General features: G+C 32.9%; 1 protein-coding gene across 3 annotated transcripts; it reads right to left on the bottom strand.

The window, feature by feature from the left end:
• Positions 1-598: 598 nt before the first annotated feature.
• LOC128021965 (protein Shroom2) lies at positions 599-18,567 on the bottom strand. Of its 3 annotated transcripts, XM_052609073.1 has the most exons (11): positions 10,930-11,379; positions 8,899-9,000; positions 8,524-8,541; positions 7,539-7,670; positions 5,155-7,456; positions 4,793-4,869; positions 4,146-4,691; positions 3,534-4,034; positions 3,008-3,173; positions 2,152-2,424; positions 599-1,421 (listed from the first exon to the last, which is right to left on the bottom strand). In XM_052609073.1, exons 1-11 carry the CDS (start codon positions 10,962-10,964, stop codon positions 1,149-1,151), a joined length of 4,425 nt encoding a protein of 1,474 aa, XP_052465033.1. In that variant the 5' UTR covers positions 10,965-11,379; the 3' UTR covers positions 599-1,148. The 3 variants fall into 3 exon arrangements, with proteins under 3 accessions (XP_052465033.1, XP_052465032.1, XP_052465035.1); XM_052609072.1 differs by lacking the exons at positions 8,524-8,541; positions 8,899-9,000; positions 10,930-11,379 and adding exons at positions 15,721-15,869; positions 18,306-18,567; XM_052609075.1 differs by lacking the exons at positions 8,524-8,541; positions 8,899-9,000 and having other exon boundaries at positions 10,930-11,376.
• Between the last annotated feature and the right edge of the window lie 294 nt (positions 18,568-18,861).

Raw genomic sequence — 18,861 nt, 5'->3', positions numbered from 1 at the left:
GAAATCTCTCGTAACATTACAAATGCGTTTGTCACTTTTTTTCTTACTTTTTTATGATTAATTAAAATACAAATTTTCTTCCAAACAAATCTTACTGGCTCCATACTGAATGGTAGTGAGAGTATATATAAATATATATTTCCAATCAATATGCATCAAATATAATTGTTACAAATGAATTATAATAAACCAAATTTAATCATATTACCATATCAGCACTGATCTGTGAGCTTCTCTCGATGTAAAAGTGATTCTTCGCTCAGCATTTCTTAATCTTAAACTTCAAACTTCCTGTTGTTTATAAATCTTCTGTAAATAAGCTTGTGAATGTTTCTGTGAATGATTAACCACGGCTCATGATCACTGTCAGCATCATATAATCAAAAAATGAGGAATCAGTCTCCTCATATTGGAAATATAGTGACTCATAAAGATCATAAATCATGAATGTGGGTGAGGTTTCAGAACGAGTCATTAAATAATTAATTATAGACCATGATATTCTTGTTTACAGCAAAATATTGATGTTCTGTAATATTGAAATATTGACTTTCTTACATCGAGTGTGATATCAAACAGACAAATGAATTGTAACCCATTCATAACTATATATTTTTATTCCAATTTATTGCAGGAGAAGTGCACTGCAAGCATGTTTATGAACAGTACAACACAAATAATTTTTCTGGTTAACAGGTTCATATTTTAGATAAAGGTAGAGGTATTCTGAACCTCCCTTTCATGAGTAAAACAGCTTTCAGTGTGGATGTAGCTAAGAATAAGCCGATCTAACTTTCAATTAATAGCACCGTTAGCTTTCAGCCGCTAAACAAATTAGCTAGACGTACATACAGGTAGAAAAAAACCTCTAAAGATCCTTTAAAAAAACAAGAGAAAGTTTAATACAGCAGCACATCCCTGAAAACGAGAGCCAATTCAAGCATGAATTCACTAACATGCTACATTAAAGATAACTGGAATCAATGAGAAGCTCAGAACTGATATATGAATGATTTTGTGTTGATAAATCTATTGAGTGCACACAAGCAGATATTGGTCTAGTCTAGTTTCCAACAAAAGTTAACATATAGTTAACTTAACGTTATTCAGTCCAGTGTTCTGTTTAGAGTCCTATGCATTAATATAGTTCAGTTCAGCATTTTCGGGTCCAGCGGCAAACTTTCCTTCAGACATTTGAGCTGCTCTTCACCCAGTTTGATCTTATCCTCCAGTTTACGCTGCTCAATGATGAGCGCTGACTTCATTTTGACGAAGTGCTGGTAGTCTGCGAGACGCTCTTCGCTGAGATGACTGGCCAGAATCTCATAAACCAGACGTTCCCTTCGGTCCAAGTTCTCCTTCAGCTCTTTGGCGTCTTCGTGCTGGCGAATCAGCAGTTTGCGTTTTTCTGTCAAAGTGTGCTGGAAGTACAACACAAGTAGAGTTTTTTTTACAAAACATTCATAAATTTTGCTTTGGTCCATCTGCTAGAACTAATTATGTCAAATCAGGATCTCCAAACTGTTGCCTGAAATCATGAAGTTAAGTTCAGGGACATTACTTTCATGTTCTTTGAGAACATGGCCACGATTTACTTAAACCAATGAGGGGATTAGCATTATGTGGCTAAGATTTACTAAAATATGGGAACAAATTAGTACAATGTGGCTACGATTAGTTAAAAACCAACGAATGAATTATTACAACGTGGCAACTATTCACTAAAATGAGGGAATTAATTATTACAACATAGCAACAATTTACTAAAACGAAAACACAAATTAGAACAAAAACTCCCTAAAACAAAGGAACAAATTACTATTACACAGCTACGATTTGTTAAAACAAGGGACCGAATTATTAAAACGTAGCAACAATTTACTAAAATGAAAACACGAATTAGCACAATGTGGCCACAATTTACTAAAACAAGGAAACAACTTAGTACAAGGTGACTAAAATTCACTATATTCACAAATTACGCATACTTTGAGGAAACAATTTGCTAAAATATGGGAACAAATTAGTAAAAGGTTGCCAAGATTTACTAAATCAAGGGGACAAATTAGTACTAACTGGCAACGACTCACCAAAACGAGGAAAAGAAAAGTACAGCTAAAGAAAATGACTTCACATCCATCTCATTTATACCTTCTCGTCCGCTAAAGCTCCCTCCTCCAGGTTGTCCAGAGCGTTTTCCACTCGGGCCAGTCGACCGGACAGAGAAAGCAACAGACTGACCACTTTGTCCAGGTCGCCCACGAACATGCGAAACTTTTCCAGCTCGTTGGGTTTGCAGACAGTCTGTACAGTGGCTTCCACTTCCTCTCCCAGAATGTTATTGTCCTGCACGTCTTCCTGAAGACTTTCACGAGCCTCTCGAAGCACATGCAGCTTCTTACTTAAACTGTCGATCAACTCTTGCTACAGAGACACAGAAATGACAAAGACACATCTATTTACATCTATACAATCATCAAACATTTATACAGTCCAGACAGAATAAATTATTAATGCAGGGCTGCTTAACTGAATAAACTGAAATATTTTCACAATGAATAGATTTAAGCAATAAGAATAAATGCATTATGAAAATCTTTATATAAATAAAAAATCTAATAAATGCAAATAATTATATACTACGCCATGATTTCAAGCTTTTTAAAGATACTTTTACATTTTTTATTTTAATATTCAGTTATAGATAGAATACAACTTGCACTCAAATGAAAATTCTGTAAAATATTTGTAATGTAAATAGTCTAAAATATTTAATGTATGTAAAGTGTAAAATGTATGTAAATGTTTGTAATATGTATAGCTTAAAATGTTTGTAAAAATTAAAAATAGCAAAATGTTTGTAAAATATTGTAAAATTATAAAAGAGTATGTTGTAAATAGTGTAAACTGTTTGTAAACTGTTTGTAAAATCTAAATTGTGTTAATTTAAGGTAGTACAGTAGAAAGTAATAACCAAGCAAAAAAGAAATGTACATAAACATCCTACCTTCTTGTTTGACAGATCATAATCGAGTTCATCCTCTGAATCCTGTTCCTCCATGTGCTCCTGCATGTCCTTCATCTTTATGAGCAGCTCTGCCTTAGGTGCAGATGTGCTATAATATGATGAACTGCTCATTAACGACACTGATGATGCCAAATTGTCCTCTACCCTGCAAAAAAATATATATATATATATCCTTATATAATTACAGTTTAATGATTCTCAAACATAAAACACAGTCACACATTTGAAGGCAAATACATTGTACTTGCTATATGTGTGTTTATCAGTAGAGGGCAGTAGTGTACAGTTTTCAGTCTAAAGCTTTCACTTTTGTCATATGAATAAGACTTCTGATCTAATGCTTAATGACTCAGTTATTTGTTATTTAAGTCAATACTACTTTAGGACCATTCTTCGCATTAAGTACATTTATTAACACAATCCTCATTACCAAAAATGCCAAATAATGTCATCTACAAAATGTGAAGACGGGGACATGTTTTTGTGAAATTTTCAGGCAGTTTACCTCTGCTGTGTATTTTTGGGAGACATCTGTTTGGAGGAGGCTTTCCTCCTCTGCTGCGCTCCCTCCAGGAGCTGCTCCCCCTGTGGAAATATTCCCTCCATCAGATCCATGGTAGTCTTCATCTTCCTCTGATTCAAGATGTCCACAAGACTCTTGTCTTTCCCCATGATATCTCTGGCTAGCTCCTCTCGTTTCAGGTCATCCTCTGAGTGTTCACCCACACTATTGCTCCTCACCCACTCTTTATTGCCTATTACTATCTCTCGTTCTGCATTTCTACTCGGATCCAGACTGGTGTAGGCAATAAACGGCGACTTAGATTGCTCTGGAGAATCTCGATTTTTTATCTGAGCAATTTTAGGAACCTCAGAACCTCCAGATGATTCACCATGCAGCAGATAGTTTTGGTTTTCTCTCTCTGAACCATTTTCTGTACAGACGATCTGTATGGGAACCTTTCGCCCAGCAGTGTTTGGCTCTGGTGTTCCCTCCATCTTACTACTGCAATAAGGGATAGAAATTAGCAATCATGATCCACCTTAAAATAGCAAAATATGGGCAGATTCATAGTCTATAGCCTATTGTCCTATAAGTATCCAAAACTCTACTTACCTGCATGGATCCTTTTTCTGCACAGTTGGAGGTGGCTCATCTGTGAGCCTCTGTGGAGAGAACTGAGGAGAAGGAGAACGTGTTCTGCTGGCTGAGGTAACCATCAGGTCAATGTTCTGCTTGGAAGAAGTCGAGGAATGATCTAAAAGATGTAGTGTGTGTGATGACATCCCCTCTGTGTCTGATCTCCTGTTGTCCTCTGAGGTTGGGAGTTTGTCTCTCTCAAGATGTTCTGATGGACATGGTCCTTGAGTTAGTTCAGGAGAAAAGGTCTGAACTTTAACTTCCTGTGAGGCTCTGAAAGGGCATGTGGTTTCTGGCTGTACGGGTTGGGCGGACTGCTGCGGTTCAGGACTTTTGTTTTTAGGAAACAGTTGCTCTGACATGGGAACCTGGAGCTGATGTGAGGAGATTGGTGGTGGATACCTGGCAAGTCTGGGATTCTGGTTGGAGGAAAGAGGTGCCACGTCACTTTCCAGAACATGCAGTGTGATGGACTCTAGAGGTTCGGAGATGTTGAGCGGACCATGGTCTCTTTCAGATACACTGTGTTGTTTAAATTACAATAAAACACACTAATTATCAGTCTGTACGTTAGCAAATCACTGGAAATATGACCAATTCAAAACAAGACAAGAAATCCTAACCTAGTGATACGGGCCTCCTGTTGGTCCTTGGGTTCATGCAGAGATTCAACAGATTTTCTGGGTGGCAGAGGGATTTTCTGAAATAAATAAGGATCTATTTATACAGATGCCAAAGACTCTTCTACCTGAAGGACAGACTAGCCCTTCTTAAAGATTACACTACCCATCTTGATTAATTGTGCCAGCAGCAAACTCTTTATAACTATTACCAAACAATAGAATCTCTCAATCATCTGCTTCTGCAGAGAAAACAAGGTGTATATAATGAAATGTAGACCCTGGTGAATTACCAATTGCATGAAGGTGACATCTGGGCACCAAATACATTATCAGTATCATGACTAAACAAAGAATGTCCTTACCTGTCCGTAGAAGTCAGCAGAAGGAGAGGAACGGGATCTTTCATGAACACAGACTGTGCTGTTGGATTCCTCCAAGCCTGAGTCCAGGATGTTTTCAGCTGAATGATATCTACCTGTTGCTCTTTTTTCCACTGGCTTCTTCTGCATTTTCCAGGTGGCTTCATATTCTGCAAATGTACCGAGTCGCTGTTGCTCCTCTGTATTAAGGTCAGAATGGCTTGATTTACTTTGTTTTAAGGGAGCTAGATGGATGTTTTCGCTGTCTCCAATTAATTGAGTATTTTTCTCATCAGTTGGACTGAGCAGGGATTGGTTTGGAATGGGTTTTTGGACAACTGGTTTGAAGGAACCTTTGAAGAACTTATATTGGTCCGCAAAGGACCCAGCTGCCTTATCCTCAACTCCTACTTTATTGATCTTGTCTGGTTCGGAGAATGAATGCATCTTTTTATCCGTGGGAAACCTTTTACGCCCCCCAATGCGGGTGACTTGACCATTAACTGGCCCAGGTTTTTTAGGAAGTTGATCTGGCGCAGATTCATTCCCAGGAAGCTCCAAGTCCCGTCTCATAAACGATGTGGCCTTCAGAACTTTGGCTTGGGCTTCCTTCAGATGATCCTTGTATGTGTTGGTGAAGGAACCATCAGAAGAAGATGTGGAGGTCTCAGTGGACTTCCAGATGTCAGAGTCCTCCTCAACTTCACTTGAGCAGGTCAAGGTAGCTGCACTCCTGCTTTTCTGAAGCTGGGCCTTCTTCTGTTGGATCTCGTTGAGGAGAGTTGTAGCATAGCGGTCACTCCGTCTTCCCTGTTTGCCACCGATGGCATCAGTTGATTCTTGACCACCTCCTTTGGCCGTTACTGATTTTTCTGCCATCTTCTTGCTTTCCTGGACCAAAGAGTGCAACATGGGTGTCTTGTGTGGACAGATCTTGTAATCCTGCTTGCTGATCCACGGATTGTCCTGGTGGTACGTGGAAACAGAGTTCTTCTGCTCCATCTGGGGTTTTGGTACATGTCTGGAAGGCTGCGGCTTCACTCCATCTTTCTTCTTTAGAATCTCTCTGTCCCCGGAGCTGGACTTTGAAGTCAGATGATTTGGTAATGGGGACGTAGTTTGAGATGAAGGAGGACTGATAGCCTGTTTGCTGTAACCATTGGTGCGCTTGTTCTCAGGTACACTGAGGTACGGCTGGGGATACTTCGTCTTCACAACCTTTTGAGAACCGACAAAGCTTCTGTCCGTGGCACTTTGAGTGGTTCCAGTTTCAGACTTCCGTTCATCTTGCATCCGACCCTGTGTAGGTGATTCCAGGAATGGCTGCTGGGCAGTGATGCAGTAGTAACGGAAATGAGCCTGGCCCTCATGATTAGGATCAAATGCCATGGAGGTTCTGGCTTGGTTTCTCCTGCCAGTGTTGGTGGGCAGATCTTGAAGGCTTCGGTAGTAGCTCCCAATGCCCTGGTTCTTTGCTGAACATGTAGCATTGGGGTACACAGAAAAGGTACTTTCATCGCTGTGCTGTCTCTGATGCTGAGGTTCATATGCAAACGGGTTCTGGCCTTGTCTAACATCAGTGCTTGACTTCGAAAAGAGTTTGGTAGGGTTTAGCTGGTTTGGGTAGTCCTCAACCAAAAGATACGGCTGAAGAAGGTCCTTTTTTGAAGGTGGGTTGTAGCTGTGTCTCGCTTCATGCCCATCCAACTGTCGGTCCACAGCTCTGCAGTAAGGTTTCTGTGGTGGATACACAGAATGTCCTTCAGGGAATGATCCCACCAAGCTCTTCTCATGAACTCTGGTGGCAGTGAAACTATCACTACGCAAAGGTGGAGAAGGTGCTTGAGTAGTGGACATCTTGTTCTCAGGAATATGCCACACAGGTCTATGGTTGGATCTTCCAGTGGAGGAGAATTTGGAGCTAGCTTGCTCTTCCACACTGGGACTCACTCGTCCCCCGCTGCCCATGGGGATCTGCAGGTATCTATAGCAGTCACTGGAAACTCCTAAATTACTGGGAATGCCTCTATAAAACATCCCTTCTGAGCTTGTGACATCCCGAGGTGCACTGTGGTCAGCTGTGTCCGACAAAAACGTGTTACATGCAGAATTAGGTTTGTTGATGGCACTCTCAAGCACTGGGTGATCTTCTCCAGCATTGGGTTTGCTCGATATTGGCTGCTCTTTTGAGAAAGTATGAGATGAGGGCTCTACACTTTCCATATTTCCCACAGAGCTGAACTGGCAGGATACTTGCCGCCGATTGGTCTGTCCCCAACAGCCGGTGAAGTCATTTGAAAGTGACCTGGTAAACAACAAAGAAAATTAATGATGTTGACTGAGTTCAATTTGCATAAATTGCATATAAACCATCAGAATGCACAAACCCTGCATCATATTTTGTCTGCCAGATGGGGTCAGGTTCAGGGTTGGCTTCAGATTTGGGGGTGTCGGTGGTAGGGTTATCCGTGGATTTAGCGGAGTGCCACGAATGGGGTCTACATGATGATTCATTCCTCCTGAAATAAAAATAGAAAACTTTACTAGGTAAAACCAATTTTAGCTTCAAATTAGAGCACTGTGAAACTTTCAGAAAGAAAGACTACCCTTCCAGTTTGGTCTTATTCTAGAAATTGCAATAGTACTTTGGATATCATTATACAAGTACCAGTTTTAATGCCATACCATATTAACAATATCATTTCAATACATCATTTACAATAATATAACATTTTCTTAAGAAACAATAATTTTACAAAAAACGTACAAGAAACAACAATAGCACTGATAAAAACCGTACAAAAACTTTCAGCTTATTCAGTGATAAAATTTCAAAAGTTCTTCCAGGAGAGACTTTAAAAAAATAGTTTTTTAGTATATTTGGGAAATAATATAGTTGTCTAATATAATTTATAATTGGACATTATTTTAAAAATTTTACATTCAAAAAACTATTCAGAATGGTTTCTCTTCTCCTTTCAATAAATAGTTAGTCTTGAATGTCCAATTCGATATCTTTTCATATCTATTTTAAAAACAGTAATACTTCTTTCATTTACTATTGGATTTACCTCATATAGTTTGTTGTATATGCATTCATTCCATTCCATTTTGTCACATATTTAAAGGTGCCAAATAACAATAATTTTTGTTTGAATTCTTAAAAACCTAAAATTCTAATACTTTAAATTACATTTTTTTGTATGAATTATTAAAAAAAAATTAAATGCAAATACTTTATGTAAAATAAATTCAATAGTAATAAATTAATAAATTATTAGTATAAATTAAGAGGTTAAGCTTTATATTAATTCAGGAATGTTTATACTCCAAGAGATCTGTTTTAATTTTTAATATCATGAAGTGACGTACCCTTTGAAGCGGTTTTTCCTGAAATGCATGTGAAGTGGAAAAGGAGGGGGGATATCAGATTAACACAATAAACACAAACATATTATTTGTTTATTTTTGACATATGATCAACATTCATCAACAAGACAGGAGGAAAACACTGAAGATGCCGCACTGATGCTAACAGGTTCTACAGAAGCCAGTGGAAATGACACACGATAATCAGCTTAAGCCTATAATCCCCATCTTGCATGTGAACAGCACAGCTACAGCTAAGACAGCACATGGCTAGGGATGTGATACTCGGGTCTGGCCGGGACAGAGAGCCGATGGGTGATCACTACAGGGTCACGCAGGGCTGGGGTCAGGAGACAGAGGCCAACGGCTGCACGATACCTCATAGAACTTCTCAAAATCTTGGTGAGAAAGTTCCTGGCCACATGTACTTCACTTTCTGCAGGCATTGTTTGCGTTACAATATCCACCATTTTTACTTTCCTGCGCAACAAGGAGGAGAAAGCAATATATGCTGTAGAACAAATGTATCATAAAAGATTATGAATTGTTATACAATTCATATACAATTCACAGAAAATGCATAAAAATATTTACAAATTAAATAATATAAAAGCAAGTAAAAAACTAAATAATATAAAGTAACTAAAAAAATTTAAATGATATATTATATATATATATATTACATACTTGTAAAACTTGTATTTTTTATTTAAAATTATTAAATGCTTTAAATAACAAAGTATTTTTTGCAGTGTGTGTGTGTGTGTGTGTGTGTGTGTGTGTGTAAGTGATTTTGGATTAAAAATGTCTGCTAAATGCATACATTTAAATGTATTAAATAAAAACAAATGAGTGCTATATTCATTTTTGTAAAATAAAAAAAATTACAAAAAAATAATGAGATGTGATAAAATATGTTTTTTTTTTCCATATATAATGTATATATATATATATATATATTAATTTGAGTAAATGACATGCTTGACTTAAAAATCAGTAGTATTAATGTTGTTTAAACAAGCACATTTATCAAATAAAAGTGAATGAATCACTTGTAGCTCTTGCAGCATAACAATCAAGCTAATATATACTAAAAATACATGATCCACATCAGCAAGTCATTTCAGAAGAGTCTAATGAAAGATTCACAGCATCAGAACATAAACACAGTATTGCGTCCCAAACACGATGTTACAAACTACACAGTATTAGCCCTGTCTACCATTATACACTGCTGCATATTCTGATGAAAGTGTAGTATCATCACTTCTACTGTATTTCTAACAAAAAACAAGCACGCTAGTCCGCTCGGGTTAACTGAGGTAAAGCTTGTTTCCGGATGGACAGAGGCCACCATATGCTGAACAACAGAGGAGCGACTGCATGTGATCAGCGAGAGCTTAGCCTTTCAGTCGCTCACAAAGAAAGATGAGCAGCTATGCATTCCTCTCAATCTGTCGTCTGTCTGAGAGAAGCATCGTCACATCCGTTCAGAATAATGACCGGTGTTTGAGTGCAAGGTTATCGTTAACTAAAACTAAAACTGACACTAATTTTAAAACCATTAAAAAAATTATAATTAAATATTTAAATGAATAAAATAAAAAGTATATATAAAAAAAGTTTACTTTGATGAAAATGTAAAAAAAATATTTTAAAAAATAATAACTGTTAACTGAAATAAAATAAAATATACAAATATTTTTATTTAGTTGCCAGAATACTAAAATATCTAAAACTAAAGTAAAATTTATAAAAAAAATATATAGACATCATATATATGACAAAATTACAAGAATTTAAAATGAAAAAAAAAAGAAAATATATAACTAAAATGCAATTTTATAATAATATATATCTGATAAATATATGACAAAAACACACAATTCAAAAATATTCTAAATACTAATAAATGTTAACTGAAATAAACTTTTTACAAATCATATTGATGAGAAATTTTTCATTATAATTTAGTTTCATGTTGTACTAAAATAACTAAACTAAAACTAAAATAAAAATAAAAACTGTATTAACACATCCTACAAATAACAAAAACATTATTAAAACTTTAACTATAATTTAAAAAAAAGGTATTTAATAAATCAAATTAAATATTTTTTAAATATTTCTTATTTTAATTTAGTTTAACGAGAAAAAAAAATCTTTGAGTCAACAGAAAACTCTTGGCCAGAAAGAATAATCCTAAAAATAACTGGCTCTTTATACTATCTGACTAAAATCAAGCTGAAATATTATCTCTCAAGCACAGATGATCTTGCAGAAAAACATTAATGCATTTTAACCTTAACTCACTTTCACATCATATGAGTGTTGTTTATGTAGAGCAAACTAGAAACATGCATGACAACAAACACTACAGATGAAGAACAAAACATCTGATAAACTTACCCAGTTTCTTCACAGTAAACCTGGTTTAAAGTCATTTATTTAACATCCTAGACTGCACTGACTTTCCTTGGATGCATATTTCTCCAGCAACTCACATTCCTCTGATGTGTGAACGCAAACGACTCTCTAGCAATCTTTCAGGTTAAATGTTTGGCCTTTAACCCACATATACGCTCAAAACACTGAGAATGATGCAACCCAAGCACCTGAAAACTACACAAACAGCGAGTATGTGACTGACAGCACGTCTCAGTCAACAGAAGATTTCCTCAAGAGATTACAGACGTCTGAGACGAGGAGGAGCGAGGAGAATTATAGTAACACGCTCCGAAATCGGCTGATCTGATTGGCTGAAGTCTGTCACATATCATGGGCATGTGATAGTAGAGCTGAAGACACATAAACTGAAATATAGACAATCAAACATTTAAAACATAAATAGTATTTAACAAAAAATAAAAACACAATTATAGACGATTAATAAATAAATAAAAAAAAATAAAAAATAAATATGAATTAATAAATAAATCAAATAATAAATGTAAATCTACTTAATATAGTATACATAAACATTTAAAATATACTAATTGTCATAAAATAAATTAACAATATAAATAAAAAATAAATATTAACAATTAATAATTAAAATAAGTGTAAATCTACTAGAATACTAGAATAAATACTAGAATAAATACAAATTTAAAATAGATAAATATTCATAAAAGTTAATTAATAACTAAAAGATAAAATAATAAATAGAATGTAAATCTACTTAAGTATAAAAAAACATTTCACATAGATGAATAGTAATAGTAAAAAATATTAATAAATAATTAAATAAAATAACAAATATGTGTAATAATGTATAATATATCATGGTAAATAAATATGTAAATCAACTAGAGCACACATATAAATTTAAAATAGATAAACAATAATAAATAAAAAGCATAAATAATAACAATTAATAAAGAGAGTATATCTACTTACAGATTAATTAAAATGTAAATAGATCAATTGTAATAAATAATAAGTGGTACAAAATAACAAATAATTTTTGTTTTGAATTATTAAAGAGAAAAAAATCTATATTTTCTTTCAATTAAAATTAATGCTTAAGAAAACTTCTTTAGACTTTATTAGCATTACTTTTCAACTCTTCGCTCAAATTGGTTAAACATGCTATATAAAAAGGTAAATTAAATCATATTAAATAGATTAAAAATGTAAAATTAAATAAAAATGCAAAAGAGGTGCCTTAACAATCAGATAAAGTATTAAAAGTAAAACAGTGATTTGTCAAACACTATGAAAACAGCTCGGCTGGTGAATCAGAGAGTTAATGAAGAGCTGGCGGATGATCCTGGACTAAAGACACACAACAATAGAAACGCAGTGATAATCAGCGGCAGGATTACGCCTCACACACACAATACACACACACACATTTCAATGCATACGCTGTAAGTCAACAGTAAGTGTTTAACAGTACAGTGACAAACTATATCCAGTCTAATGGAGCATTATATTGTGACTTTGTAAAATACTGACAAATGTAAATGCACAGTGTTTGGAAGTGAGAAATAAGTCATCGTAAACTTACAGAATTTCTAACATCTGATGGTTTTTCTTTGAAATAATTGTATTTGATCTTAGTTTTTTCTGATTAGTTAAGTGTGTTCTGTTTTTATGTTAACTCTAATGTTGTTAAATGAAGGTTTATTGCATTATTTCAGTGTCTTGTGTGTTCCCATGATTATGTTTTGTATGTATAATTTGTTTATTCGTATTATCCTCAGTTACAGATGAACTTTGATTTATCGTGTGGTTTTATGGTGGTTTTCAGTTTAACATTACGGGGGGAAAAATATATTAATATTACTTCTGTTAAGCAAAAACATTTTTTTTACTGTAAATATAAGCGTAAACGGTTAAACTTAAAATCCTGCTACAATGTAAAAAAAATATTATTTATTTTTGTTAAACAGATTAAGTATTTTTTACAGTTTTTGTATTTTTATTTCTCAGGCTTCAATGTTTTACATGCATTTTTTTTTTTTTTTTTTGTGAAATTTAATAACAATTTATGAGTGAAAATGTTTTCTACACCAAAGCACCTGCCATTTTTACCATGAATTCAATTGTGTTTTGTTTTTATTTATAGTGTATTTATTATCTTATTATATTAGGCAGATTTCAGCTAATAAATATATTCCTATAACAATAATTATGGCAGAACAATGATTACACCTTCGTAAAATTAATGTTTTAATTAGTTGTGACTCAAATAAAACCATCAAATAAAGTATGATTTGAAGCTAAAAACTAATAAGCTTGAAAAGGGGATTTTTTTTTTTACAAAACATAAAATAAAAAAATAAAAATAAAATTAATTAAAACAATTATTGTTTTTTGACATAACCAGATTTTTATATTATAACGAAACTATTAGTTATTATTTATTAGAACTCAAACTAAAACCATAAAATAAAATCTATTAAATAAAGGTAATTACCAAAGCAACATTTGTCTTTTTTCATTTAGTTTAACCTGATGTACTAAAATAACTAAATAAAACTTTATCAAAAATAAAATAACTCAATACAATTAACTATGTTATATAACATATATGTATATATATTAAACTACAACTTTAACTAAAATTAAAGTGATAAAACAGACACAAATCCTTAATCAAAACATTATTTTAACAGTTTTTCAATGATACTAAAATAAAACTGGTAATCACCGCATTATATTATTATACGATTTATTATGATTTCATGTGACTTTAATAAATAAATCAACTGGAAGTATCTGGGTATTATTAATGTAAATGAACAAAGGTGAACTGCAGTCAAAAATACGCATTTAAAGTACAAGTAAAGGTGTGTAAAATGATAAAGAGCAGATACCTGTTGATGTGAATCTAGTGGATCAGTGTTTGTGTCTCCATAGTGGAACATGCTGCACACTGATCAGAGATCGTTTGTTTGATTACTATGAGCCCAAGACAGTGAGCTCACAGCCAGCAGCCAATCACAGCGCAGGATACACTCACAGAGACACAGCCAGAAAAACAATGTCCAGAAAAACATCCAATGATTGGTGCTATAAAACCAGAAAGAAAAACTGCACATGTGTCAGACATTTCAGTCTTTAGTTAAAAAACTAAAGGAAATATGTTATTTAATTATGCTTTTTACTGCAAACTTTCAATATCTATGTACACTGCAGTAGCATTAAAAAAGATTTTGGACACTTAAGTCACATTAAAATTAAAATGTCATTGTTTAAGATGCAATATATCAAAACAAATGTCATTCATTGTAAAGAAAGATGCACAAACATGATGCACAAATAGCTTTCACAAACACAAAAAAAGTTGTTTGTGAAAAAAAGAGTTATTATAGTTTAGTAAAAATAAATACATAAATAAAATAAAAATGTGTTGATTAACTGAAATCAAATATTATATATAAAAATCATTTTATTTCAAAAAAATATTTAGTTTTATTTAGGTTAACTTGAATTAAAATTAATAAAAACTATACAGACATATTAAAAAAGGAACAGAAATTAATCTGATGCACTAAAATAAATCTAAAACTAATAAAATAAAATATGAATTAGTACAAAATTTAATTTAATTTAATTTAATTAACAAAAAGTAAATCAATATTTATTTTACATATTAAAATAAAAATATTGAATAATAAATAATATAAAAAAATGTCAAAAACACGGCAAAATTACCAAAACTTTAACTAAAATTAAAATGTAAAATAATTTGTAATAATATATTAATAAAATCTATAATAGTCTCTAAATTATACTAAAATAAATTTTAGAAAACTATTTATGCACAGATAAAGATATGTGATCTGATGCCACCACTGTCAGATATTTTAAAGTGTTCACTAAATTTCTCACGTTTCACTGGTTTCAATGCATTTGGGCAACACCCAGATTTGACCAGCACCACTAGATGGCCCTGTGACCTGTGTTTGTCCTGTCAAAGGAAATGTAACACTGACCACCATCTGATGTGTTTGTGTGAGATATGCATGACTGAAACTGACCAAATTAAGCTGCTCAATGACATTAGAAACAACATCAATTGGACATGTATAGCACCGAGTCGTTCTGTCCCCATGAACTGCACATTTGGGGGAAGATGCTTTACACCAAATTCTTCTTAAAAGGATGGTAAGACTGGATTCAGAGTGAGGATGTTTCTAGATTTCCCCTGATAGACCGAGGTCTTATGAAGCGAAAAGATCAGGCTGTGCAACAAACTGTTTTAAAATTATCTACATTTTATGAATCACCAAGGAGCGCGGTTTCAGCTGAAAGTAAATATAAAAGAAAAAAGTAATATACATCATGACCTAAGAGTGAGTAAATTAACAGCACATGTTCATCTCTTTAAAATTGGTTCTGTGCTGCATTTACTGACACTGTGCTTTAACTTGAACCAAACATTCAAATGAAACACAACCGTCTATATGTGACAAATATGAATCAGAAGATGTGAAAATATAAACATTCTCTTATAAAATATGTACTTAAGAAAAACAAAGTGGCCTGGGTGTTGTTTAGGAGGTTTTGGGAGGTTTCCAGGGTGTTGCGTTGCATCTTAACCCATTTATTTTCATAATATGACACACATGTTTCCATATTAAAATAGGATTTTTATATAGTGTCTCTGTAAAACAGGTGGCTGGAAGGAACATCGACTGAAAATCAAGTACAGTTTTGATTTTACATGGCGTCAACAGTGAATCCTACCGTTTTATTCCCAGAGAGAGTGTCTTATGTGAGCTTTTCACCAGACAAATGGCCTCCAGTCTGTAACCGCTGAGAAGAACTGAGTTAATGCGGACGATCTCATCACCGATCTGAAGCCGAGCGAGCGCTGCTCGACTCCCGTCCTCCACCTAAACACACACACACACACACACACACACACCGAGTTTAAAACACACATCACATCTACATCAGCTTTACTGCACTGGCAGACAGTAAAACAGCTGTTAAAGCCTGATAACAGACCCTGGATTAAACCCAGCGGTGACGAAGCAGCTCTTTTCCTGCTCAAGTCTGACATGTTTAGGGTTAAATATGGACTATTTCATTACAGTTTCCATGTTGTGAGGGATGTGGTTTGTTTATCTGTCGATCGCAGATCTGCTCAGGAACGATACACACTCAACATCATTTATTTCTTAAATTCATCCTAAACCACACGACAAACTCTCAAGTCACAACCATTTTACTTATCATTTTAATAAGTTATTAAATTGTTATAAATAATAATAATAATAATAATAATAGTTGTCATTATTATTAAATTAAATTAAATAAATAATAAATATTTCCTTTTTGATAATACTTTTGCTGAGTATATAATGATAAATAATAATAGTTATTGTTATTTAATAAAAATAATAAATATTATAAATATTATTAGTACTAATAATAATATTGCACAGTAAAATTATCTAATATTTAATACAATTAATAATAAGAATTGTATTTAAAGTACAACTATAAAATAACCATACTAAAATGCATAATTAATATTTATTAAAATTATAATTAAAATGTATAATAAAAAAAATAAGATTTAATTTTATAATAATATTAATATATTAAAAATATAAATAACTCTATTAGTCATGCTTTTGTCTAAATAAATTTTATATGAATAATAGCCCTATATATATATATATAAATATATTATACTGTATAAATAAATACATTATTATAAAAATATCAAATATTTATATAACACATTTGAATTATTAATAATTTTATTATTATTATTATTATTATTATTATTATTATTAATAATAATAATAATAATGAGTTTTATTACATTTCATTTATCCTAAACCATTTAAACCTAATCCAAAACAAATATTAAAATAAAAGTTAAAAGACAATAAAAAGGATTTGATAGGGTCCTGTTTTAGAGATGTTAAATAATAACAAAATAATAAAGACATCCTGAGTTTAACAACAATTTATTAAATTACTAAATTGTTAAATTGTTTTAAGAATTACATTTATTAGATTTTTTTTTTGTTATTATTATTACACTTTTATTTTATTATTATTTACTATTTTTATTGCATTTAATTAAAGCACTTTAATCTAATACAAAAATATTAAAACAGGATTTAAGACAAAATAAAATTGATTTTTTTTTTATGGTGAATGTCTGTTACATGAACAAAATAATAAAAACATCATGTGTTTATTAATTATTTTTGCATTATTTAATTTGTAAAAATGATTTAAGAATTCAATTTAGAAATGCTTTTTGGTATATTTTTATATTATAATTTATATAATTTTTATTATATTTAATTAAGCAATTATAACCTTTAATCCAAAAATATTAAAATAGAATTTATAAAATGATCTAATGGTTTTCATAGGGTCCTGTTTCAGTCATGTTTAGACAGAAGTCATCTCACTTCTTCTAGTTCAGAGATGGATAAAAGATGAACCGACAGGACGAGGACAGTGCTACAGGACCCTGGTGAAAACAGCAGCAGGGACAAACGCTCAGAGCAAGCCTGAGAGCAGATCAGATGCCATCAGCTGTGTTCCCTTCACTGAAACCCAAACTCAGCCGTTAAATATTCAGCAGCTCGCAACATTAGATTAGAGATCGATTCCCATGCCATTCATCCACAGCTGATTTCAGATCAGTGTGGAATCATTTCCTCTGGATTCAGAAACACAGCGAAGAAGATCGTGAGGGTTTGGACTTCCTTGTGCAAAATAGTTGAAAAATTATATAAAATCTTATTTAAATGAATATCATTTTTAAAAATAAATACATAAATAATTTGATTAAAATTAAGGAATCATAAAAAGTAAGTAAAACTAATGACAATAATAATAATAAAAGGATTAAAACTAATAAAAATAGAATTATATTTAAAGAATAAAATGATTTGACAAATACATTGATTACCATTAACGAATCATTAACCATATTAAAATGTATTAATTAATTAACAAGTTAGAAAATATGAAATTGCATCATAAAAATACAGCACATAAACACTAAAAATGGAAATAAATATATACATTTACAGTACAGCACTAAACAACTTAATATATATATATATTATTATTTTTAATTTTTTTGTCAATCAATATTTGATACATATTTATAGTACTCATTTTATTTACAGTATTAATCGGGTCTTTTTTTAAATGTCAGGATTGGGGTTTCTTGAATTAGTTATATATTTGGGGGCCCTTGGCATCTAAACTATTGAAACCCGCTGCTGGAGCATAAAAGCAGTCAGGATTATCATCATCAGTGTGTGATGAATGAATGAATGCACTCTTACCTTAGTGATGAGCAGCGGCTCGTGATGCTCCAGGCCTCCTCTGAGAGTGAAGCCCCACGGAGATCCACCGCTCAGCTTCAGCTCCACACACTGCTCTCCTGAGTCCTTCTGCTCCTCGTGTTCTGCTCCTGATCCACGGAGCAGAGCCAGCTCCTGCTGCTCCATCACACACACACACACACACACACACACACCGTCAGCAGCCGCTGCTTTCTGACATTCTCCAGAATAAAAGCCGACGTTAAGAAAAAACACCTGCAGAAACTCAAACTCCACCAAACTGTGGGATCGGAGGAGCAGCGCCACCTGCTGACCGCTTACAGAACAGACAGAAAATATCTACAAGTTACTGAATATATTTTATTTATTTGACCAAACAAAAAAATAATGTCCGCAATTTAATTTAGAATATAATTTATTTGACTAAACATGCAACAATTAATCCATTAATAATTAATATTAGATTAAAAACACAAAAACGTTGTAAATTCATATAAAACATTTTAAAGGTTTTTAATATATTTCATTTATTTATTTTACCAAATATCCAACAATC

The sequence above is a fragment of the Carassius gibelio genome, chromosome A11 (assembly GCF_023724105.1).
Source record: "Carassius gibelio isolate Cgi1373 ecotype wild population from Czech Republic chromosome A11, carGib1.2-hapl.c, whole genome shotgun sequence".
Classification (NCBI taxonomy): Eukaryota; Metazoa; Chordata; class Actinopteri; order Cypriniformes; family Cyprinidae; genus Carassius; species Carassius gibelio.
Note: the sequence above shows the minus strand (reverse complement) of the source record. Positions and strands in the feature narration are given on the sequence as shown.